Source organism: Bolinopsis microptera, chromosome 2 (genome assembly GCF_026151205.1).
Source record: "Bolinopsis microptera isolate Bmic1 chromosome 2, MBARI_Bmic_1.0, whole genome shotgun sequence".
Classification (NCBI taxonomy): Eukaryota; Metazoa; Ctenophora; class Tentaculata; order Lobata; family Bolinopsidae; genus Bolinopsis; species Bolinopsis microptera.
Window position 1 is genome coordinate 20,452,748 of NC_087073.1, and position 23,084 is coordinate 20,475,831.

The 23,084-nt window shown below is 37.3% G+C and overlaps 3 protein-coding genes and 1 long non-coding RNA gene across 5 annotated transcripts; 1 reads left to right on the plus strand and 3 right to left on the minus strand.

Annotated features, from left to right (window-relative positions):
• Nucleotides 1–9: 9 nt before the first annotated feature.
• LOC134810943 (uncharacterized) lies at nucleotides 10–1,372 on the minus strand. The gene is made up of 2 exons (XM_063817638.1): nucleotides 239–1,372; nucleotides 10–33 (listed from the first exon to the last, which is right to left on the minus strand). The coding sequence occupies exons 1-2, from the start codon at nucleotides 1,370–1,372 to the stop codon at nucleotides 10–12; spliced, it is 1,158 nt and encodes a 385-aa protein (XP_063673708.1).
• Nucleotides 1,373–1,891: 519 nt separating this feature from the next.
• Nucleotides 1,892–4,712, minus strand: LOC134811912 (uncharacterized). 2 transcript variants are annotated; one of them, XR_010159873.1, is made up of 5 exons: nucleotides 4,527–4,712; nucleotides 4,234–4,307; nucleotides 3,264–3,346; nucleotides 2,165–2,308; nucleotides 1,892–1,950 (listed from the first exon to the last, which is right to left on the minus strand). It is a non-coding gene; the product is annotated as an uncharacterized LOC134811912 (long non-coding RNA). The 2 variants fall into 2 exon arrangements; XR_010159874.1 differs by lacking the exon at nucleotides 3,264–3,346.
• A 4,030-nt stretch (nucleotides 4,713–8,742) lies between these two features.
• On the plus strand, nucleotides 8,743–19,239 carry LOC134810944 (xenotropic and polytropic retrovirus receptor 1 homolog). The gene is made up of 16 exons (XM_063817639.1): nucleotides 8,743–8,888; nucleotides 9,161–9,233; nucleotides 9,427–9,519; nucleotides 9,767–9,858; nucleotides 10,005–10,145; nucleotides 10,674–10,721; nucleotides 15,833–15,934; nucleotides 16,138–16,224; nucleotides 16,447–16,526; nucleotides 16,682–16,694; nucleotides 17,370–17,508; nucleotides 17,697–17,891; nucleotides 18,032–18,222; nucleotides 18,377–18,510; nucleotides 18,655–18,778; nucleotides 18,962–19,239. The coding sequence occupies exons 1-16, from the start codon at nucleotides 8,820–8,822 to the stop codon at nucleotides 19,142–19,144; spliced, it is 1,764 nt and encodes a 587-aa protein (XP_063673709.1). The 5' UTR covers nucleotides 8,743–8,819; the 3' UTR covers nucleotides 19,145–19,239.
• Nucleotides 19,240–20,663: 1,424 nt separating this feature from the next.
• Nucleotides 20,664–22,772, minus strand: LOC134826639 (uncharacterized). The gene is made up of 4 exons (XM_063839095.1): nucleotides 22,537–22,772; nucleotides 22,149–22,386; nucleotides 21,745–21,982; nucleotides 20,664–21,557 (listed from the first exon to the last, which is right to left on the minus strand). Exons 1-4 carry the CDS (start codon nucleotides 22,678–22,680, stop codon nucleotides 21,500–21,502), a joined length of 678 nt encoding a protein of 225 aa, XP_063695165.1. The 5' UTR covers nucleotides 22,681–22,772; the 3' UTR covers nucleotides 20,664–21,499.
• Nucleotides 22,773–23,084: the final 312 nt, after the last annotated feature.

Below are 23,084 nucleotides of genomic sequence, written 5' to 3' on the forward strand. Positions count from 1 at the left end.
CCTTTATTTCTATTCGAGTACAGATACAGCACTCTGAAAATTGATGAATGGTCACATTTTTGTATACCCTACGGCAAAGTCTTATGTATGTGGTAAAAGAATGATATTCTTTAAATATATAATAACATCTATAAACAAAAGAGCACCTAAAGAGGCTCAGCAAAGTGCTGGCCTATTTACGCTTACGAAGACTCATTCGTTCAATATGTCTCAAAGTAAATAAACTCCTCCATCCTACTCTATCTCTTGCTAAGTTCACTAAGTTGGTAAAATAATCTTCATTTTTCAAATAAATTCGTCTCTTGAATAGGTCCTTTTTCACAATAATATCATACAAATTAGTCCTGTGTCTACACACTCGTCCCTTTAGTGTTTGACATCCTAGTGAAGCAAATAACAGAGACTGGTAGGCAGGCGTGTCGTTGTCACTGCGTAGAACATGACCTAGCATTGTCCACCGTGCCTTTTCCACTCTCTCGGAAAGGGGCCTGGTCTGGGTACGAGCGTAGAGGGCCTTGTTAGATGTTGAGCTAGGCCAATAGATGTGTAGGATGCGCTTGAGGTGCTTCTCTGAACAACATCTACAGACTCTAGAACATGCTGAGGTACGGCCCAGCAGCAGCAGTTGTACAGGAGCAGTGAGCACTGATACTACTAGTGAGTCGTAGAGTTTGATCTTTCTCTTCTCAGTTATCTGACTCCTCTCTGATCCCTGGCACCACAGCTTGTCAAATGACCAGAAGGCGCTGTTAGCTTTATTCATTCTATTAGTAACATCCTGCTCTGATCCAAGCTTAGTACCAAGAAGCGTCTCGTTTCTCCACTCCTCTTTTCCTCTTAGTTCATTATCCCACTCGTCACATGCACCAACTTCTTCTAAATACACTCTGGTAAACTTTGTCTTTGTGTCATTGACAAAGAGACTCCATTCACTGAGAATATTCTTGGAGATCTGAAAGATATCCTGTAACTCCTCCATATCTTCACCAATCTCCTCTACATCGTCTGAATAGCCGGACTCAAGAGGCATGTGGTTATCGGCTATCGGAGGGTTGGGGGTTGAGGGGAGGACTGCTCTTATGTGCACTACAGCTCCAGCTAGATTGAGGGTAAACAATTTACCAGCTGTGCTGTCTCCTTGGGAGGCTCCTATGTTGAAAGAGAACATCTCTGAGTCAGTAGAACACACTCTGACTACTAGAGTGGTGTTAGCCATGAGGTATTGTACAAGCCTCAGGTCGTCTCTGGAGCATCCTGCAGCTTCTAGTAGTCTGATTGTTGTACCTCTGCGGATGGTATTGAAGGCAGCTGACATGTCAATACTCACTTTGTCCCATTCAAACTCCTTCTTCATTACTACAGATATAAGCATGCTCTGTGCCCAAACTAGGTCGGCACAGCTCCTGCCAGCTTTGAAGGCAGCTTGGAACGGTCCGGTGAAGTTTTTTATTAAAGCCTAAACTTAACTTCTACCAATTCAAAATTGTTTACGTCGGTCTCCCCTCCTTGAGCCACTTTTCACATAGCTATTGAGTATAAATCACTCTAGCACAAGCGATTTCAAACCCCCTCCCCTAGGCTGGATTAGGTTATTATATGTGAACTGTGCTCTAGTGCATGACTGACGTTACATAATGCAGAGCATGCAAAGTTTTGATGTTTCATAAACTTATGAATAAAGTTTTAAAATCGTGACATAAAAAGCAGTGGTCGCCCGGTGCCCCCTGGCCAAAATCACAACCCCCAGCCAAAAATTGGCAATTCTCCGGGGGTAAACCCTGGCCCCTGCCAATTCTCAGTGGTCAGCCCCGGCCCCGGCTATATTGGGGCTCCCCGGCCCCGGTCAGAATCCTGCCCCCGGTCGACCACTGATAAAAAGTTAACTCACTGGATTTGTCCAAAAGCGAGAGAAAGTACTGAGAAAGCACTTATACGTCACCACCAGAGGGCCTAGAGAGGTTATCTTTGTCTGTTTAATTGAATATTGAGTATATAATATGAGATTTAAGATGAGCATGATAGATATAACGTCCAAATTCTAAAGTTCCACCAAAATTGAGTCACATTAAACTTGGTTACGGTAACACAACAATTTTAGTTCTTCATCATGGTAGGTGATTTGACATAATGAAGTGTAGACTAAATTATTATTTATAACAATTACCTGTCGGAGGGATTTAAGTGTTCCTCTGAACAGTCCTTTTCTGGAAGGTTGAGAGCTTTCCATACATCCAAAGAGCCAAATTGGATTTGTCCTTCTTTCGGGCATATGCAATCTTTGATATGATGCCTTGTACATTTTGAAATCCTGCAGTTATCATTATTCAATACTTATAGAGCCTTAGATAAGGGGTTAGGGGTCGTTCACATAATATTGTGTAATTGCAATATAGTAAGGTTACTGTACATTTCCAACCCTTTGTCATGTATATCACAACAGATGATGTTAAAAGCATAATAATATTATGATACAGTTTTACAGTTTTTTTTACGTGTTGATAATCTAGCTCATATCTCTATTTTATCGCTACATTACAACTGCCATTTTGCTGGTACTGTGTTTTTACTTTATACAAGTACAAGTAATCGATGGAAGAAATGGATACTCTTCAAAGATTGTCAGTTTATTCTACCTAGCTACATTACTGAAGAGTATATAAGGTCTATAACGGTTGGATCACTGAACTCGCGGAAGCTACGAACTGTGACAATAAATCTGAGTTTTCAGTTGAAACGTTCAAAAAGCCAGTGAAGTCAGTTTCAGTAAAACATTTATAATTTGTATTCTGCGTATCAGACTACCGATAATCATGTAAGTACGTTTCTGGATAACAAGAAAGATATGGAGGAGTTGAAGAGCGATCTTATCCGATCGCAAAGTACTGTTATCAAGCTGCAGGCTGAACTTCTGGAAACTAAATCGAAGCAGTTGGAATCCATGCACTCCACCGTCAAGACCGCCGTTCAAGACACTGTCCAAGCTGAGATGAAGTCATACAGTCAAGCTGTGACTAAAAATGCACCTGTGCTTGCAGAAGAGAATTTAAAAAAGGTTGTACAGAATGGTGTATCGGAAGAGGATCGCAGTAGGAATGTGCTCATCTTTGGTTTGAAGGAGACTGATGAAGAGGAACTGTGCAATAAAGTTACCGTGATTTTTCAGCAGATTGAAGAAAAACCACGTTTTGAAGCTATCTGGGTTGGGAGAAAATCAGCCAACAAGACTAGACCAGTCAAAGTTTCGCTAGATAATTCTAACTTACCGTTCATCAGATATTAGTAAATGCCAAAAAGCTGAGACTGTGTGAAGATCATAAGACTGTTTTCATCTCTCCAGATCGATCACCTGAAGATCGAGTTATCCATCAGCGGTTGGTCTTGGAAATGAAACAGATAGCCAAAGCAGGCATGGCTCCACCGTGTAGGTTCGGGTGGGTGCGCACCCACCCAAAGGGTGTTGCACCCACCCAAACGATTTGAAAATGTTCACACAAAAATTGTCAAATTTTGTATTTAAAACTAAGGGTCAATTGACTTCTGTAATCAATTGAGACTGTTTTGGAGATATTAAAATATGTTTAGGAGAGTAAAATTCCAAAATTTTCCAGGGGGCTTCACCCCCCCCCCCCCCCCACCGTGCGCCAAGCTGCACCCACCCAAAGATTTTGAGCTGGAGCCATGCCTGAGCCAAAGAAAACACAAAAAAACATTATTATATCAGAAGTGGTAATATTTGTAGTGAGGACAAGATGTTAGAGAGTGATACATAATAATGAGTGATATACGTCCATAAGTTTTTAATTTTGATTGTTGATATAAGCGTGATAAAAATAATTTATTTCATTTGTATTGGACGGGACATACACAAAGATGCTACGTATGGTGCTGGGTATCTCATGGAAGGACAAGGTCAGCAATATAACTTTGTATGGTAGTCTACCAAGGCTGTCAAACAAGTTACGAAGCAGGAGACTAAAAATGGCGGGACACTGCATCAGACATCCTGAGCTACTTGCCAGTGATTTAGTCTTATGGAAACCTATGCATTGTAGAGCACAGCAAGGCCGACCAAGACAAAGCTACTTGTCTATGTTACTGAAGGAAATTGGGACAAACTCAAAAGAGGAACTGTGAACTCTGATGCGGGACAGGGATATATGGAGGGGGTTATCTGGCGTAGATCGGACTTAGTTCCGACAAAGTAGTAGTATTTCATTTCATTTCATTAATAACCTGCATAGTTGAAAAGTTGATTGATGTAGTTTCGATAAACAGGCGTCGTTCAACTCCACTCATTTCGTTTCAAGCTGGAATGTAGTATTGTTTAGTGTAGGTTTGTTCATGTACCTCTCATCATCAAAAGGTTTCAACTTATACAGCATCGATAACATCATCTAACAAAGCTTTTTGAACAGCTTAAGATTCAGTTAAAATTACATTATTCAGATACATTTTGTGAAATGAAACATTGTCAGCCTGTATTTAATTAATTATAATAATTATGGTAATTTAGCTAAAAATCAAACCATTTGAGTTTTCATTGTTATCAAAATAATGTCGATCTAAATTCGTCTTAATCTGCATGGATGTGAGCGGATCGAAGTCTTTTAACCACACAAGCTTCTTTCATCAAGAAGATTCTTGAAGTGATTCGCATGTACACAGAGTCTTAGCTGTCTTAGCTAGTTCTGGGTCCATAAACATGTCACCTTCTTTCTAATGGTGATTGTCAAGTTTGTTTAGCATCATAATTCAGAATTGCAGAAATTATTTGAATCTACTAGAGATGAAATGGCTTAAATAACAAGCAATAGATGTAACTAAACAATACATATAGTACAGGGTGGCCCAAAAGTGACTACCCACACGCAACCTCTTAATAACTCACGTAATTCGTCTCCAAATTGCACCAAAATTTCAGAGATTATAGATATGGGTCAAACTTAGATTTCCTGAAAGTTTCGTAAGCCACACCCAATTACAGTGGGCGTGGCGTGACACTCCCTCTTTTTCACTATTGTCTTCATAAAATGAGAACGCTTTAAGCTAAGAACTCAAAATTTTTTGCACACATTTGGCTTGATAATTGAAAACCTTTCCCAAAGTTTCAAGTTCATTGGTTAAATTATGGCTGAGTTATGACCATTTCAAAACTCATCAGATACGTGATCCGAGCACTCAGTCAGTGATCTCGTTACTTGGTTAATGGCCTGTTTGGCTCACATGCACCGCTTGATTGGTTGCAGCCTGCTTATGGGCCGGCCTATACAGCTGACAGCACCTAAAACGCTATCACGAATTACTGGTGGTGTCACCATTTCAGGGCTTGTTAGCCCTGTTAGTCACAGGTTCCTTACAATCAATAAAAAGGAATGAACCATCCATTGAATCATCGAAAATGGTTCACTATCCTCCCTTTACTGCAGAACAACGATTGTTCGTCTACCTGAAGAAAGAAAATGGGGAGTTCTACCCTCAGATTAAACGACAAGTCATTATCGGTATCCAATCAAAGCCTAATGAACCTCATTAATAAACGCTAACGCCTTACTCTTGATCAGATTGGGTGACGAGATCACTAATTGAGTGCAAAGATCACTGACTGAGTGCTCGGATCACGTATCCGATGAGTTTTGAAATGGTCATAACTCAGCCATAATTTAACCAATGAACTTGGAACTTTGGGAAAGGTTTTCAATTATCAAGCCAAATGTGTGCAAAAAATTTTGAGTTCTTAGCTTAAAGCGTTCTCATTTTATGAAGACAATAGTGAAAAAGAGGGAGTGTCACGCCACGCCCACTGTAATTGGGCGTGGCTTACAAAACTTTCAGGAAATCTAAGTTTGACCCATATCTATAATCTCTGAAATTTTGGTGCAATTTGGAGACGAATTACGTGAGTTATTAAGAGGTTGCGTGTGGGTAGTCACTTTTGGGCCACCCTGTAGTTTGACTACTTCTTTGAAACAATCAAAGAATGGGGGAGCTAAGGGAATGATTGCTCAAAACGAATGATATCTTCATGAATTCAATGCAGCATCTATACATTTATTCGAAATTAGTGATGGATGAGGGGGTTTAAGTCAGGCATTCCTGACATTTACTCTACTACTATTTTTAAATTAAAAATCATGTTAAGAAGATAGCAGCAACTAATCTATATTATTTACAGTGCTCTATTTTATGTGTACTGAAGAGTGCCTTTACAATATTCCACTTTGTGGTGTAGATTTCCTCCATATCCAACAGGCATCACTGAATGAGTGATGGATGAGGGGGTTTAACCCATTAGGGACGATAGGGTCGTTTTTGGGACCCACCTTTTCTAGACGAAAAACCAAATTACTAAACGCTATAACGAATCTATAGCATATATGCTCAAAATTTATTGGGCTTCATTATATGTAGCCCAATAAATTTTGAGCATATATGCTATAGATTCGTTATAGCGTTTAGTAATTTGGTTTTTCGTCTAGAAAAGATGGGTCCTAAAAACGACCCTATCGTCCCTAATGGGTTAAGTCAGGTGTTCCTGACATGTATTCAAAATTGCATTTAGAAGATAGCAGTAACTAATCTATATTATTTACAGTGCTCTATTTATGTACTGAAGGGTACCTTTACAATACTTCAGTTTGTGGTAGGGTTCCTCCACATCCAACAGGTAACACGGAAGGAGTGATGGTTGAGGGGGTTTAAGTCAGGCATTCCTGTCAAAAGATCTATAATTAATCTTGTAAGGGTACCATACAGTAGACATTTTATTGTTGATTGTGAACCAAAAGTTAATTCATACCCACAATCGATAAATTATAAATCCAAATAGCCATATAAGCAATGCAATACTAAATTGGTGAAATTGTATTAACAAAAGGTAATCAGACAAGTATAGTAAAGGTATCTCAACAATATAACATTGAAGTATTAGAAATGGCACTATACTATTATAAAACACTTTACTGTGCTGTTTTAAACAATATTATATGAAATTAAGCCAGAGAAGGCATGAACTTCAGAAAAGGACAAAACACTACCGGTACAAAAACTTAAATGAGTTTCAGGGAAGGGTTACTAAAATTTTACGGTAGCGCTCGATTTTATTCAAAAAATTTCAAAGTGCTCAGCACCACGAAAAATATAATTTTTTCTTCCGCTTTCAAAACTTGTTTTTACGCTAACAAGCTATCAAATAGTATTATTGAACAGTATTAAAACACTTTTTGGGCAAAAATATTTCATTGTGGGTGTGTAAAGAGCCGAAAAAATTTAGCGCGCAAAAAAACATTTTTTTGGGAGGTTTTTTAAAATTTTGACCAGGTAAACTCTTGTGTATGCCTATTATATTGGTATTAACTAGTGCGGCAAATAAAAATGTACAAGAACCCAAAATATCTAAGCTTTTCGATTGAATTAACTTGTCGAAATTTCTAAAAAACCTCAAAAAAATGGCGATTTTTGGGGCCAAAAATCGGTTTTTTCAAAATAAAACCAGGTAACCCCCATTTTAAACACTTTTAACCACTTTTAATCGATTCTACGGTCAAAAATACGTCTTTTAAGATGGGTCTGGTGATTTTAGTGTATCTAGCAGACAAAGCCCGTAAGAGCCTCTACTATTTCATGGACTCCGCTAGAGTTCCATTCACGCCAAGACACACATGGAATCACTGATAAGATCCAGTATACAGCAGACAAAGGTCGATAAGGAAAGTGACAGCAAATGCTACCAATGCAACAGATCCTGCATAACCATGAATATTTGCTACCCTCTCTGGTTTGCCAGGGGACCTACATCAGAGAAACTGACAGGACCAAAAGAAATTAAGCCTAGGAACACCCCAAGCTGTGAGAGATGGCAAAAAATTAACAACAATGGGAAAATGTTACCTAGAGGAACATGCAGACATCCCACACCCTAACATACCTTTCCAGTTTACTGAATGCAGAAGATGTAAAGACTAGATTCTGACTGAAACTTCGAATTTAATTGTAGTAGATAACAAAAAATCCAACATGAGTTTGTCTAAATCGTTTAGACCTTGAAATATGATGAGGTCGGAGTCCAGAATTGAACATTCCTGTTTTCGACAGTTTGCAGTCATTACTTATCAAACGTGAAAATCCAGCACACAGTTATCTGAGTTCATATGTGAGGGAGATTAGATTAAACACACTTGGAAAGTGATGTTTAAAGGAACTTTTATTTGTTAAGTCGATCCTGTTAGAGCCTAGAGGTGTGAAGGATTTGCATGCTACTGCTTTGCATATAATATGTAATATATGTTCTGATATTTTAAGATACTGCCTTTGAATCTTGTGTTGTATTTTAAGATGTTACAAACCTTCTGTAATTGTTAACTTAGTAAACGTTCCCACGTTGTTATTATGTGGAATGTGGATTCTTTCAACGTAATTCTTTAGCCAGGGCTATGTTTTGTTTTTTTTATAAATCAGATGTTATTTTCACGTTACATTTTTATCTTAAAGATGAACATTTTGTAGGCACTTTTCACGTTATTGCTAGTTATATTGTGTAGATTTAATTTAACCATTGCTTGTTTGTTAAAGTTGTTACAGTTATGTAAAGAGTTACTTCAATGTTCGCCTATGACAGTATGACACAACGGCATGTAGCATTGTAGCTGAACCGTCGACAATACATGATATATTTTATGTGATAGTGAGTGGTGACGCCCACTCTATTTTACCGACAATCTTGATATACTTAAATTCGTGTAATTCTAGCATTGCAATGATTAACTGAAGATATGTATAATGGGGATGAATAGCCAAAGAAAACTTATCAAACATAGTGTAGAATGAAATTTGGCACAGAGCTTCAAGCTCATCTTACACCAGAATGGCGTCAACAATACATCGAATACGAGGTTTGTGAATTTTCTATGTTTATCATCGCATATAGTTCACGAAACTGCATAATCTCCAAAACTTTTATGTAGAATAAACCTTTTACCCATGTTCTACCTCCCCCACAGGTTCCAGGTTTTTTATTGTGGTTGTGATCAGTATTCAGTAAGTTATGGTTTCTGGTGGAGTTGGGTGGAGTAAGGTTTTATGGGTTAAGAGATGTATCACAAAATGCTGTGTAGACTGATTCAGTGACATTTAAACATCTTTTCAGTAACAATACTTTTTTCAGGGCTTAAAGACCCTTCTGTTTTCTATGCTCGACAAAAAGCAAGAGTATCAGGAGGATTATTCAGATAATGAAGGTACAGATCCCATCATTTATCGATAAATTTAATTTAATCGAACTTCGAAGTTCATGGAAATTGGACATAATATAATAACTCGGTAATTGTGAATATCGGTTTATTTTATCAATTTGATTGAAACTTCTTTAGCTATCTGATTCGAAATTTATTTTAATTCCCAGTCTTGATAATTAAATCATTATTGTTTCAGAGGAAGATCCTGACGTTCTAAATGAGCAGTTTGACCACTCCTTCTTTGAGGGTGTTATGTCGGAAATTAAGAGGATAAATGTCTTTTACAAGGGTACGTGACCTTAATTAGCATACTTACTCAAACTTTCCATTACAATCGCTGATTGACAAATTGCTGAATATAGACTGTATTTTTAGATGGAAGAGGCATTTACAGATCCTACTTTCGTATGATCTTATCCTATTTTTTCTTAAACAACGTTTAAGCTACTCAAATCTAACTACTCAAATCTACTCAAATTCTTTTGTTAAATACTGCCCCTGTCTTTGTAAAATCTCAACGGCCAACATTATTTCAGAGAAGGAGAGTGATGCTCAAACGAGATACACGAAGCTTACATCTGAGTTTCACAGACAACTTGAACTTCTTCACCACCAGTCGCTGGGGAAGGTTAAAATATTGGCTTACTTTTTTTCCCGTGTGGATGGCAGCTCTTAGTTGATATATCTATAACTGTTCATTCGCACTCTTCGCCAAGACCCTGGAATCTGAAAATCTAAAAAACCATGCCCGTAATTTTGAAATTATATGTTCAGGAAACATCAGATATCAAAGGAAAGAAAGTGGTGGCAGTTCATCCAGCTAGAATCAAGAAGCTCGAGAGTAAGATATACGAGAAATTCAGGATGGCTTTTTCTGAGTATTATCTGAATCTTATCCTCCTTCAGAACTACCAGGTATGTACCAGTTGCACTGCCTCCAAAGTCTCACAAAAACATGGAAATAGGATTATTAAAGATTTGACTACTTAACTGGTTGGGTGTTGACGTAAATTAATATAATAAGTGCAAGAGAATAAAGAATTTGATCGATGCTTCTGCAAGCTGATTGATAAATCACTCTCACAGTCGAAACAAAGTTACAACAACTCCCCGCCGCACCTGTATTTAATTAATTAAGCATTTTATTGTCACAGCTCAGTGATTTATCAAAATGCTTAACCAACTTTGAGAACGTGTGTAATGCAGAACATGATTTCATTTATGCTATAATTACATATTATTAGCATGATATGTATTGTGTAATTACAAGTCTGATGATGTATGTCATCAACTCACCAGTTATCTTGCTGAGACTGCTTGTCTACATAACCGTCCAGTCGTCCAGAGTGACCAGACGTTGCCGTAGTAAATTACGTAATTAATCGCTGTAATCTGAAAGTAGCTCTGTGCTACACTTCCAGTGTACTCACACAAGTATTTCAGGCTCTTAACTACACTGGATTCAGAAAAATCCTCAAGAAGTATGACAAGGTAAGATATGTGTTGAGGCCCGGTGTTTAAAGTAGTGTACACATTTTTTGTTAATTTTTGGTTTTAACATTTTACTGGTCAAGCCATGCAACTAAAAATTATTTTCGTACTTTAAAAAAATTCCAGTCCTTGTCTTTATATAATTGCTGTTTATATAATATACATAACTTGAAAGAATTAACTTGTAGATCGCTAAAGTTAAAATGACAGTTTCGGAATCCTCGGGCGGGGATAGTTTCACACTTTTAACCCAGTTATTTGTTGGCCTCTAATTTATTAACTGTAGGGGTGATAACAAATAAATGTCTTGGGATTTGAAAATTGTTGAAATTTACTGTCGTCACCACTAGCCCTCAAGTATGTCATCCAACATGTAACTAAGGTTTTATAACACGTTTATGGGATCTATGTAAATTGTAAAAGGTGATACTCATAAAAAAGCCACCAATGCTACATAATATCTCAAGTTTAAAACAAGGTAGAATTAAACCTTTTTTTAGTGTATATATTGGCACAGTAACTGTTCAACAGTTACTGTTGTAGTATACACGTCACATGAATATTGAATATGTACAATAAGTACATAGCATGGTACGATATTAACCAGATCTATGTCACCCACTTTTTACATTTACGTTATTCTCCAACACTAAAATTACAAGACACAGCACCCCCTACCGTTACCCCTGTAAGGAGCTGGAATGAGAGGAATGTGCCCTGTGAATAACATTTGTGGTTACATAATTTTAAGAGTTTAAGTACAGACAAACCTCACCCATATTAATTTCATACTGCTCAGGCTTAAATCCATAGTTGCTTGGTACACAGTACTACCACAGTTGGCGTTTTGTTTACTTTTAATTCAAGATAACTTCACTTCCTTCACCTTTAACACTGCCACTTCTGACCTTGGATCCGGCAATGTTTTAACCTGAAAACATTATGTTGACCGTGTGCGTGTGTTTGTGTGTGTATGTGTGTGAAAATGAATCGACTGCTGAGAAATCTGCTAGTACTGTTGAACTGCCATCTGCTTTCCGATGTGACTGTACAAAAGAGGGAACAACCGGTCTGTTATCAATTAGAATTTAGATACTGTTCTTAGACCATAGCATAGTCACGAGTCATGATTAAAAAGTATTAGTATTTGAAAAATGTGAATTCTAAACCCGTTGTCTACTAACTTATAACTATGTGAATTGTGAATGATCCAAGAGAATTTATCAATATTCTCATTTGGTCTGATAACTCAGAATCCTTGGTAATCCTTTGTCTTCTACAAATTATGCAAATGATCTAAGAAAATTTATTGTCATGGATAAATTATTCTCAGTATTCTCATATTGTCTGGTTAATTCAGTATCCTCGGTAACCCTTAATTACATACCTGATAAAAATTTACAAGTATTCTCATTTGGTCTGATAAACTCAGTATCCTTGGTAACCCCTAAATTACATACCCGATAAAAAACGTCATACAGAAGTTGTACTGCCTAATAGGGTATTACCTTCCTGTCATTACACCCTAATTACTGCTCTAATCTAATTACTGCACTTCGTCTGTTATTCCCGGGGAATGAGAGCACAGTTGTTCGGCTTTCTCTTTGTGTACTAAAAATGTGTTCTGGAATGCCGAATGAGTGGTGAAAATGAACAATGCAGAACAATACAATATGATTGTTTCATTCATTATAATTGTCTAGTATTGTGATAACGATTAAAAAGTATTGCAGTATTTGAAAAATGTTGTGAATTCTGCAGGAGACCACGTACTCCACGATGGGATATAATACAATGGGGGGCCCTACAATACAATATCTCCGGGAATGAGAGCACAGTTGTTCGGATTTCTCTCTTTGTACTGGAGGGCCGAATGAGTGGTGAAAATAAACGATACAGTTTTCATTCATTATCGAGTTAAAACTAACGATTTCCCGATTAAAAAAGTAGACGGCTAAAATTAGAAGCAAACATATACAGATTATTATCATTTGGTATCAGGAAGCAAAGTATGATATTCAATACCTCTATAATATACTGGGCCTCTCGGGGGATACAAAAATTGCATGGTCTAAAAAAACGGTATCGAGGTTCACATCATTCCAATTCCAAATATCTGTAGCCTTTAAAATAACCTGTCTTTACCCCGTTAGCGCCTTTATAATGTATATGCACGAATTGTGATGGAATAGGTACTAAAAAAAAGGTACTAAAATTAAATTTCTTGCACAAAATGGGCTAATTTTATTAAAGGACCAGTTAACTGAAAAATTTGTAGTCTCCAATTTGGCTAAGATTTAAATCAGCTGTGACAAACTGGTAAAAAATTGTATCGCCGAAAGAACCAACTCTCTAGCTTACGTGTAACGCGTGTTATTGCAATAATAAGCTGTGGCCGCGTGACGTCATAAAGTCCCTCAGTGCGCGCTGGCATAGCGTAATACAATGCACAAATGTTTATCATCGTCAATAAAACACGTGTAACTCACTCAAATTTTAGAGTTATGACTATTTCCCTAGTTCTCCAAAATCCTTATAGTTTTGGCTATCACCCTAACTATACGAATAGCTGATTGGATGTACAGTGCTCACGTCAGGATTTTAAACAGTGACATAAGTTCTTGAACAGTGGCGGGTGAATGTACGGTTAGAAAGTTTCTGCTATTACAAGTTATGTCATATGTGATAATTTTGGATTGTTTTCATTGCTTCATTAAAACGAAGGGAGACTGTACCGATTATTTTTCCCCAGTCCATGAAACTAATACACAAAATAATGTGCTATATATTAAATATAGCTGATCAGAGTGTAACTCTGTAATATAATATTACAGTTGTTCGGAAGAATGCGAGCAGTCAAATGGTTCGCTATCCTAAAAGACATAGTTCCGAGAGCAATTATATTTTTAGCATAGCGAAATTTCTTACTTTAATCCACACGTGCCAGACAGTACAGGAGACATGAAGTCTGGCTATTTTACGGCCGTTCCCATCGGACCATTAGTCGAAGTAGCTCCTATCAGAACGGTGCCGTGGGAACTGAAAAATACCCGGTATACGTAATACTGATTGGAGTGTACGGTGAGCGGTGTGTTTTGAATTTGACTTACCTAGTTATCGTCCTACTTGTATGATCATCGGTAGGTACATAACATAAATAAACTACTGGTAAAATTAAATACCAAGTGCAAACGTGTTCAGTCAATCGACCCACTGAACAAATATAGAATTTCCAAGACCCTATTATTCTTTGGCCATATATATTGCGGCACGATCGATTCTTAGATGGCTAAACGACATACGTTAATCTATACAATTCTTAAACTATGAGATAGCACTTTAATCTAGAAATACACTTATTATATTACTCCTGATTTTTACATTTCAATTTTCATGTAAAACATTGTAGCCATAGGTTGATCATGGACACTGACAGCTTAATTTTAGATAATAATGATTTATGAGTTTCTCTAAAGTTAACTCTAAACTAGTGTAGTCCAGTCATTTAAGGACATTTATGGAATTGAACCTGCAAATTTTCGTATACTCACGAAATTTTGCAAAAACCTTCTCAAAAGTATGAATAAACGATTTTCGGTTGGAGACATATTGACCACGCCGATATTGACCCAATAACGTAACCGACCCTTTGCTTCTGAAGGTCGTAGACTTCTAAATAGGCTTAAACGAAGCGGCATATGCATGTTTATATAGGAATTACTGAGCAACACATGGCCTAAAATCCTTACTCTTCGAGAAATTTGCCAAAAACCATTTTGGGCGTGGTGCTGAGCCCATTTTCGATAGGATCGTGATAGAGTCTTTAGACAGGGTGCAAAAGAACCGCAATTAGCATATTTATATATGACTTACGAAGAAACAGATGCCTTAAAGTGCTTACTTTTTCAGTTATTGGCGAAAAACTGATTTCCGGTTCCAGAAATCATGCAAAAGTATGGGTATCTTGTAAATTGGGCTATGAAGGCCCTACAGATTTTTGAATGATTGCAAATTGTGCAGAATGGCCATGTTTATGTACAACTTATGAAGCAACATGTACCCTAAAACACTTATTTTTCGAGTTATTTAGGGGAGAAACATTGTATTATGTCCATTTTTACCTGTAAAATACAGTCTCACGAGCTCTTCTGTGCGCGCAAGGGACTTTATGACGTCATCGCCAAAATAATACAAACGCTAATTACACGCGTTAGAGAGCAGTTAGAGATTTAGGAATTTCGACTCGTTGCTCAGTTTGCTATTTGTCACAATCTGTCAAAATATGAGGATAACTTTTTTTTGAGTTAACTGGTCCTTTAACTTAAATTTTGGAGGAAAAGAAGAGGCCCGGTATAGAGAAGCCCGTTATTTAGGGGTTTGACTGTATTGAGTACAAAATTAATACATTAGTTAAGTTGTATCATTTGTCAATCAATAATCCTATCGAAATTTTATAATATTATACCAGTATGTTAATTGTTAGTCTTAGGTCTGAGGTCAGAAATTTTAATCATAGTGCTATTAGACAAGATTATTAAAATACAATCACTTATTGCAGAGCAACAATTTTTTTTCACACCTCGAAGATCACAAGATAGTCATAAGACTTTCTCTGCGCTTAACTTACTTTATTTAAAACGCAATAAAATATCTGCAAATCGAACTACGTCGATTGTTTCAAAGTAATACGATAAAATCAGATTGTAACATTAAATGTGGTAAATTTATCTTGTGTTTCAAATTGCATCTCAAGATTAATGCCATGTCAGAACGTGATGAAGTCGTAAAGAATTACGAACTTTTACAAGACACTTGAATTTAAGCCCCAAATTGCAACATGTCAATCGAAAATTCTCAAAAGAGTGCTTTTGTTGGATAGCGTATATGACACGCGCGATAATATTTTAATAATAAAAAGACCCTCACCGATCATTCACCATGGTTTTAGGTTCGGCCGGTCGCGCGCGCGACCGATCAGGAATACAGTGCAAAACAGTTATATTATTAACAGACTTATATTAACTTAGCTGCACGTACAAACATTGCATGGAACTTATATATATATTACTAGTTACTAATACGAAAATATGAATGAAAGAAATCTGTTTCAGGTCATGGAGTCAAAACGTGGGAAAAAGTGCTTTGCAGCACACGTCAGAGGTTCATATTTTGAAAAGTCTAAAGAAGTTGAGAAACTCATCGAATCAACTGAGGTAGGAAAATTTAAAATAGATAAAAAATCCACAAACACATGGAGCGGTACTCTAACTACTTGATCCAGTAAGCGCTCGGTTGAATCTGAATGTTAACGGGAATTCCAATTCCTAATAGAGTGATATAACCATCAACCACAGTCAGTTAACGGTTAATCGTATTCTCATTCTTTGTTATCATTTCTCATAATCACCTCATGCAGAAATTTGTGACGAATACACTTGAGAAAGGCGACAGAAACAAAGCTATGCAAAAGCTGAGAGTACCGCCTCTATCTGGCCTTGAACTGGTGAGTGACAGTTACATGCAGTAGAACTATAACTTATTTAAGTTTATATCTATAACTTATCTAAGTGTATGAGTTTGATAGGGAAGGCAGCTCGCTAGTTTCTGGCTTGATTTAAGAGCGTTAAAAGAATTTATTAACTCTGTTTATTCTGAGCGTGTGCCAAAGAGCCCTGTAGTTTATAAACTAGTTGAATAGCAAGTTCATCAAACATTTTCCCTGCAGCACGAACACTCTACAACATTTAAATCAGGGTTAATGACCTGGACTAGCTGCTTCCATCTGCGCAGTTGTCGTCCTAGCCAGTAAGTCAGCATTTTTCTTTCTGAAATCTACTGTAGCTTTCATCGTATGAGTTTATAAAATATTGAAATTGATGATGATACATCAAAAAGAAGGTTATAGGCTTAAAATCAAATTTACCCTCATTCAACCTTCGTAATTTTCCAGAATTCTACAGGTCTTGTACAAGATAAAATACAAACAGATAAACCCCTGGAGGCAGATACTATTCCAGCATTGGTCGCTTTCCGCAGTACTTTCCTTCTGTTTTTCTTCACAGTGCTCATCTCCTGGAATACGTACGGATGGCGTAATGCTGGAGTTAACCACATCCTCATTTTCGAAATAGATCCCAGAAATCATCTTAATTATCTACAACTCCTTACTGTAAGACCTTATTCATAATTAGTGAATATATTTATGAGATTATTCTTAAAGTCATCCGATGTTCATAATTTTACTTTCGGTTTTTGTGCGATTTGGTATTGGAAATGAAATATGAAGCTGGTAATTTCCCAACAGGCAGGAATGTTATTCATATTTCTTTGGGGTATAACGTTGCTGCTCTACATATTCTCTCCCTTGGTGGCCCCCGCTATGAAACCAGAGACTTGGCCTCTCATATTTTTCATCATCGTATTTGGTCTCTTCCTCCTACCCGCACCGATATTTTACCATCGGACCAGATTTTGGCTTCTTCGGCGAATCGTGAGTTCTTAATGTTTCTCTATTAGGATTATTTTTTTATATATGTATGATAATGATGTTCGACAATTACATAGCCCGAAGAGAAGGATGGAATCAAAGTTGTGGAATTGTTCGTATTCTTTTCTTAACCTGTAAATTTGTAAAACTTAAATAACATTTCAGTTCGTATATTCACGGCTCCGATATTCCCAGTCCAGTTTGCTGATTTCTTCATAGCAGATCAGTTGAACAGTTTAGCTACAGTTCTCCTGGACATATCCTTCGTTTTCTGTTATTATACCACATATTGGAGTCAAGGTTTAAAACTTATTTCAAGGCCCACGAGGCCCTTTGAAGTTTATATTATCTATACCTTAAAAAGCCAATTTTTGACTTTCGATAAACCTATTTATATCGGTATTTCTATTGTAGCGCACGAGTGACACTTTCAGTCTAATCATGGAGAAATTCCATAATTTTACGCTAATATCCGTTTTCTAATCCAGGAGACGAAAAATGCACAGAGCCGGGTATCTGGTATCGTATCCTGATAGCCACCCTCCCGCCCTGGTTCAGATTCGCTCAGTCTGTTAGACGTTATTTCACCACCAGTGACTGGTTTCCTCATTTAGTCAACGCTGGAAAATACTTCTCGTCTATAGTCGTCATCATTCTGGCTAATGTAGCTGGAATCATACATAGTACGGTATAATTCATGTAGTAACTTTGGGTACAATTTATAAATTTATGGGCAAGATATATAGAAGCTGGTAGCATTGTACTATTTCTGAAAGAAGTTTCGCATTATTAGAGTTTAAGTTTCATTAAATACGTTTCCCAGAAAACAAGGACGGTGATCAGACCCTTCTAGGACTCGATATATTTGCCGCATACGTGGTTGTAGCCTGTATATCTACATTGTACGCGTACTGGTGGGACATAAAGATGGATTGGGGCTTTCTAGACCACACCTCTACCGGTCACAAGAACAAATATCTTAGAGATGAGTTGCTGTACGCTGGGGGAAAAAAGGTAGGTTGTATCACGACAAAAATAGTTAAACGCAAATATGCCATATTAGCCCAGTCAGGTCTTGTAGAATTTTTAATGATGTCGATTTTTATGTTACATATTAAAATGTTTGGTGCATACCAGAAAAATGAGAGACTAAAACTGTCATTTTCAGTTTGTCTACTTTATCATCATGGGACTTGATTTAGTACTGCGTTGTGTCTGGACAATCAACATTTCTTTAGCAGACTGGAAGTTTGTTCACAAACAATATGTCATTACGGGCACTGCTTTACTTGAAGCACTCAGGTATTTCATTTTCTATCATATGAAATTTGAAATTAATGGTAAAATTAAGACACTGTCGTACTTGTTAAGCAATCCTACCGAATTCTACTTCAGTAACTCATAATCAACAGAAGAAGGCTCTATTTCTTATCAGTATAATTTTAGGAGAGCAGTCTGGAATTTCATTCGGCTGGAGAACGAACACCTGAACAACTGTGGTCAGTTTAGAGCAGTACGGGACATTAACGTCAGAGTTATCACTGAGCACACCAAACATGACGAAGCAAAGGTTTGTTTGATGTTTGACTCGTATTTTCAAGGTTGCATGTCGATCGTACGTTAGGATTCATAAACATTATATACATAACCATTTTTTTGCGGAATTTGGTCGAATTAGATTTAAAGGTTTTTTTATATCTCAAAACTTCAACGAAATAAATTTCTGAACATTATTTAATTTCCTTTCAATCAGGACGAAGATTCCGATCGGGAAGATATAAAGAAGCGAACACCCTCCGGCACTCGTACCCGCAAACTGAGCCGCGCTAAGTCACGGCGACTCAGTGGAGCGAGTGGTGTCAGTTCGAAGGCGAGCACCCAGGCTACAGCGGTGGATCTTAAGCTGAACTTGAACACAGCGAACACTAGTGTTTAGAACAACGTGGAGTTGTTAGATATATAAAAATATCTAAAGAAAGTTTAATTCCGCTGGTCTATCTTCAAGTTCGGATCTTTGTTTTTTGGAGGATAAGACACATCAGCATAGCCTGGACTGCAATTTATGTTATAAGTTATCCTTATCAGATAATTGTAAATTATTTTTATTGATTTTGGTCGTTTAGCTGTTGTTGCTGATAAGACGCAAGAAATGGGGGCGATACTTGTTCTTAATCTGAGACAAGAATTTATAAAAAGTGGTATTTGACCAAATATTTGTGAATATCCATAATAACGAAAATTCAAATAAAACATTCGCCGAATAATTATATTTTTACCAGAACCGTTTTTCAGTTCTCCAGTTTGTAAATGTACGCCTGTATTTTTGTATAATCAATTATTTTGATGTCCATTGAAAATATCGTTATGTTCTCAAAATCATCCAATCTTATACACCGTTTCAACGTTATATTTCCGGTTATTATATTTATATCAACGATTTGAGGTGAATGACTAACGAAGCATTTACAACAAAATTAAAATAAGCTGAGACAAGCTGGTTTATACTGGGTAACGTTTTACCACTGAAAAATTAACATGTTATTGATATTATATTGTATAATATTTTTCAGTTTATAAATTTGCTATTTTCATTTGTAAGCCCCCTGGAGTTGGTGTACAGATTGGCTAACATTAATTACTTAAAGTTAATATAACAACAAGCAAATTACGATGCAAGCATAATAATTGACGCACGCCTAAGTTATTAGAGTCGAAAACGGGTCGTGTAATATAATTGCTAACTTAACCAGTTGGCCATTCCCGCTACTAATAAAGTAATAATTAAATCCCATAAGTTGAATAAATATAATACCCATATGCCCTGAGAAAATTTTAATGTGCAGGTAACTTTTGTGCACTTAGGAGTAAAGTCTGAACGAAAAATTTAGTGTGCAACATGCCTGTTACTGGGCCGCGCTCAGCCGGTCATTCCGCCTAATCTCTATTAACAACATTAAAGCCTGGGGTCCTCAGGTAACATGCCTGTAAAAAAGTTGACGACAGGATGGACGAAAGCTGCATCCTGTCCAAATTCTATTGGCAGAAGAATAGCAATGGAGTACAGTTCGCCGTTGGCGAAAATGTTTTTGAGATTTTTCTTGTGCAAAAGGCCTAGAAGCAATTTGGGAATGGTCTCACTCTCACTGCATCGCAGATAACTTAGCTGCAGATGTAGTAACTGCACGGTTAGCTATGATTAATATGATTAATATTATATTTATATCCTTGTAAGTGTCCATAGTTTATTATTTTCTGAACAAACAAATAAATTATTATCACTGCTCACGATTTTAAAGAAAAATGTGGCTGTGCAGTTAGAATAATTGTTCTGTGCAGGCAACAAGATTACCAGGTTATGGTTATTTCTACACATGAACTCCTATTCTGGATAAGACTCCTCCCATCATTAGCTATTTAGTAGAACTAGTATGTTTGTAGCCACCCTGTATCACCAAAAAATAAGACACAATTTTTTATAAAACGAAAAATAAAAACATAAAAACGATACAATAAAATTTGTCATAAAAACCTATTCTACTACAATGTACAAGAGATCGTCAGCATGAAGAAGTAACCAGTACGTTGTTGCCTAAGGCAACCTAAGATAATTAAAAGTACTAGCCAGTAGCCATATCATTAAGCTTATAACTCTAAAAGATAAGCTGTAATAAGGCCCGTAAACCAAAATCACTACCAGTACTACCAAGATGGTCTGAACATGGATTTCATTCAAGTATTTCTTGGCGTAAGGTAACATTCGATGCTAAATTTATTGACATAAGTAATTTCAAAACTCCCTAACTATAAGACGTAACTAATGAGCTTATTAAATGTAAAACTAACCTTGGGAAGAATTAATCAAGTTAAACTGTAAGTTTAACGGCCAGATCAAAGTAATAAGTTGGCATCTATTTACAGTCAGAATTAGTTAATAGTTATACTCTCAACGTAAATTCTTAAACGTATTTACAACACTTCCTTGAAAAATAAAATCTAGTATTTAACCCTAAATCGTTCCCCACCAAAACACTCATGGCAAAACATTTTTTACTCCAACCCTCTCATTTGATTAATAACATATCCTCAGAATACCAAATGCTGCTACAATAAGATTGGATCATTCACCTAAGACTAAGTCGACTGCAAGATGTCTAACTCCTCACGTTATATGCTCGATACGAGCAGGTGGTCTGCGTGCTCATCAGCCTCATCCAGGTCCAGGTCAGAGTCCGATCTGGTGGTGGGTGTCTCGATCAGGTCCTGGTCCTTGTGGAACGCGAACTTCCAGTACTTAAAGTTCTGATAGAACTGGTCCGCTGCGTTGCACACGCCCTTGAGTGTCCACGTCCCTGGAAAGCAGTGTATTAACTCTACAGGTAACACGTCAACTAGCCCCCTAATGTAACAAGACAAGACCCCTTACCCGACTGTACTATACTGCAAACGGTAAAGGAGTGTACCACATATACCCTCAAAAGATCAAGGTTGAAACATTCATCTAATCACGCTAACGTTCACAAAAGCACGTTTACTTACTTTGAGTTGAAGTAAACTTCTACAATCCAGCCACTAATACGACACGGACACCTCATCCAAGGGGTTTGCTCTGATTCAGGAGTTTCCTTGTTTCTCCTCTTCTGTGTGTGATACTCTCTCGCTACAGGGTGTAGCTCGTAGATAGAGTGGCACAGGTACCCACTCAGCTTGCTCATTTTCTCTCCTAACATGGAGGGTTCTGATAGGTCGCAGTTACTTTGGTCCACTGAAACTATACCTGAACAAAAATCGGTTTGTTGTATAGTACTGAGTGAATATAGCAATGAATTTGAGGTGAGAATGTCCCATGCGACCATGGTTTCATGGCACTTAAATGTCGATTTTGTAATAGTTTGGCAAAAAAATGTATTCTAAAGTAACTCAATTCTTCTATAGCCACCTACCCATAAGTTTAAGAATATCTTTATCTGGCATGTGAGGGAGATGGTTGAAAGTTTTACTATTCTTCGTCTTGGTCTCCCGGAGCTGGAAGATCCCGAGTTGATTAACAGACACGGGGCCAATCTTACCGCTCCTCCCGCTCAGGAAGGTTTTCTTGGTTTTATAACCTGGAAACCACCAACTCTTGCTGAGATACATGTACGGGAGCTTCTTGTTGAAGTCAAAGTAGCCACTTCTGTGCTGAAATGAGATGGGTATAAGCAACATAAAAGTGTTTCATTCTTTGGTTAACCTTCAGGAGAATAGTACTGTTTAATGTGTTTTAAATTAAACTCCAGTCGTGCTTGCCAGCACTGTGATGTATGTGATTAGTTGACAGTTTGTGCTAACCTGGGACAGTATGACTTTGGAGATACCTCCCTCTCTCCTATACGGTTCACTAAGAGGGTTCCAGAAGGCTCTGAACTGGTCCTCGTTCATGTGGATAGGTCCCTCGTAGCCCACGAACTGAACCAGGTTTCTATAGTTCATCATCTTGTTACGGTTCACTTCATGGTGCTGACATATTTAATCCATGCTTACTAGGATAAGGTCGGTTAGGGCCACAATATTTGTGTTTGCAGCCTACACTAGGTACGGTTAATAATTAATATCTCAGATTTCAGAACGAGCAATGCTGAAACTAGAGAACAACAAAATAGTAAAACAAAGTGCGCAGAGCTTTTCTAAATACAACTCGTTTAGAGATACTGCATAAGCAATGTAATTCTCCCAAATCTAATTTAGCCAGACTATTTATAGCAACAACTCAATGATCAACAGTAAGCACACATCAGACAATAACTGCAAGGCCTAACTAGAACAATATACCCGGCACACGTAGCGTCGAGAGTAGGTATAATAGAACCCTGGAAACTCTGGCAATGTGTTAAAACTGA

Bases quoted from the DNA above. Each gene is read 5' to 3' on its own strand.
- LOC134810944 (XM_063817639.1), top strand. From the start codon at position 8,820: ATGAAATTTGGCACAGAGCTTCAAGCTCATCTTACACCAGAATGGCGT. The intron at 9,234-9,426 runs GTACAGATCCCA...TTATTGTTTCAG, and splicing joins GGATTATTCAGATAATGAAG to AGGAAGATCCTGACGTTCTA. The intron at 18,779-18,961 runs GTTTGTTTGATG...CCTTTCAATCAG, and splicing joins CCAAACATGACGAAGCAAAG to GACGAAGATTCCGATCGGGA.
- LOC134826639 (XM_063839095.1), bottom strand. From the start codon at position 22,680: ATGATGAACTATAGAAACCTGGTTCAGTTCGTGGGCTACGAGGGACCT. The intron at 22,387-22,536 runs GTTAGCACAAAC...ATCTCATTTCAG, and splicing joins CCAAAGTCATACTGTCCCAG to CACAGAAGTGGCTACTTTGA. The intron at 21,983-22,148 runs GTAGGTGGCTAT...ATTTTTGTTCAG, and splicing joins AGATATTCTTAAACTTATGG to GTATAGTTTCAGTGGACCAA.
- LOC134810943 (XM_063817638.1), bottom strand. From the start codon at position 1,372: ATGCTTATATCTGTAGTAATGAAGAAGGAGTTTGAATGGGACAAAGTG. The intron at 34-238 runs GTAGGATGGAGG...ATCAATTTTCAG, and splicing joins TGAACTTAGCAAGAGATAGA to AGTGCTGTATCTGTACTCGA.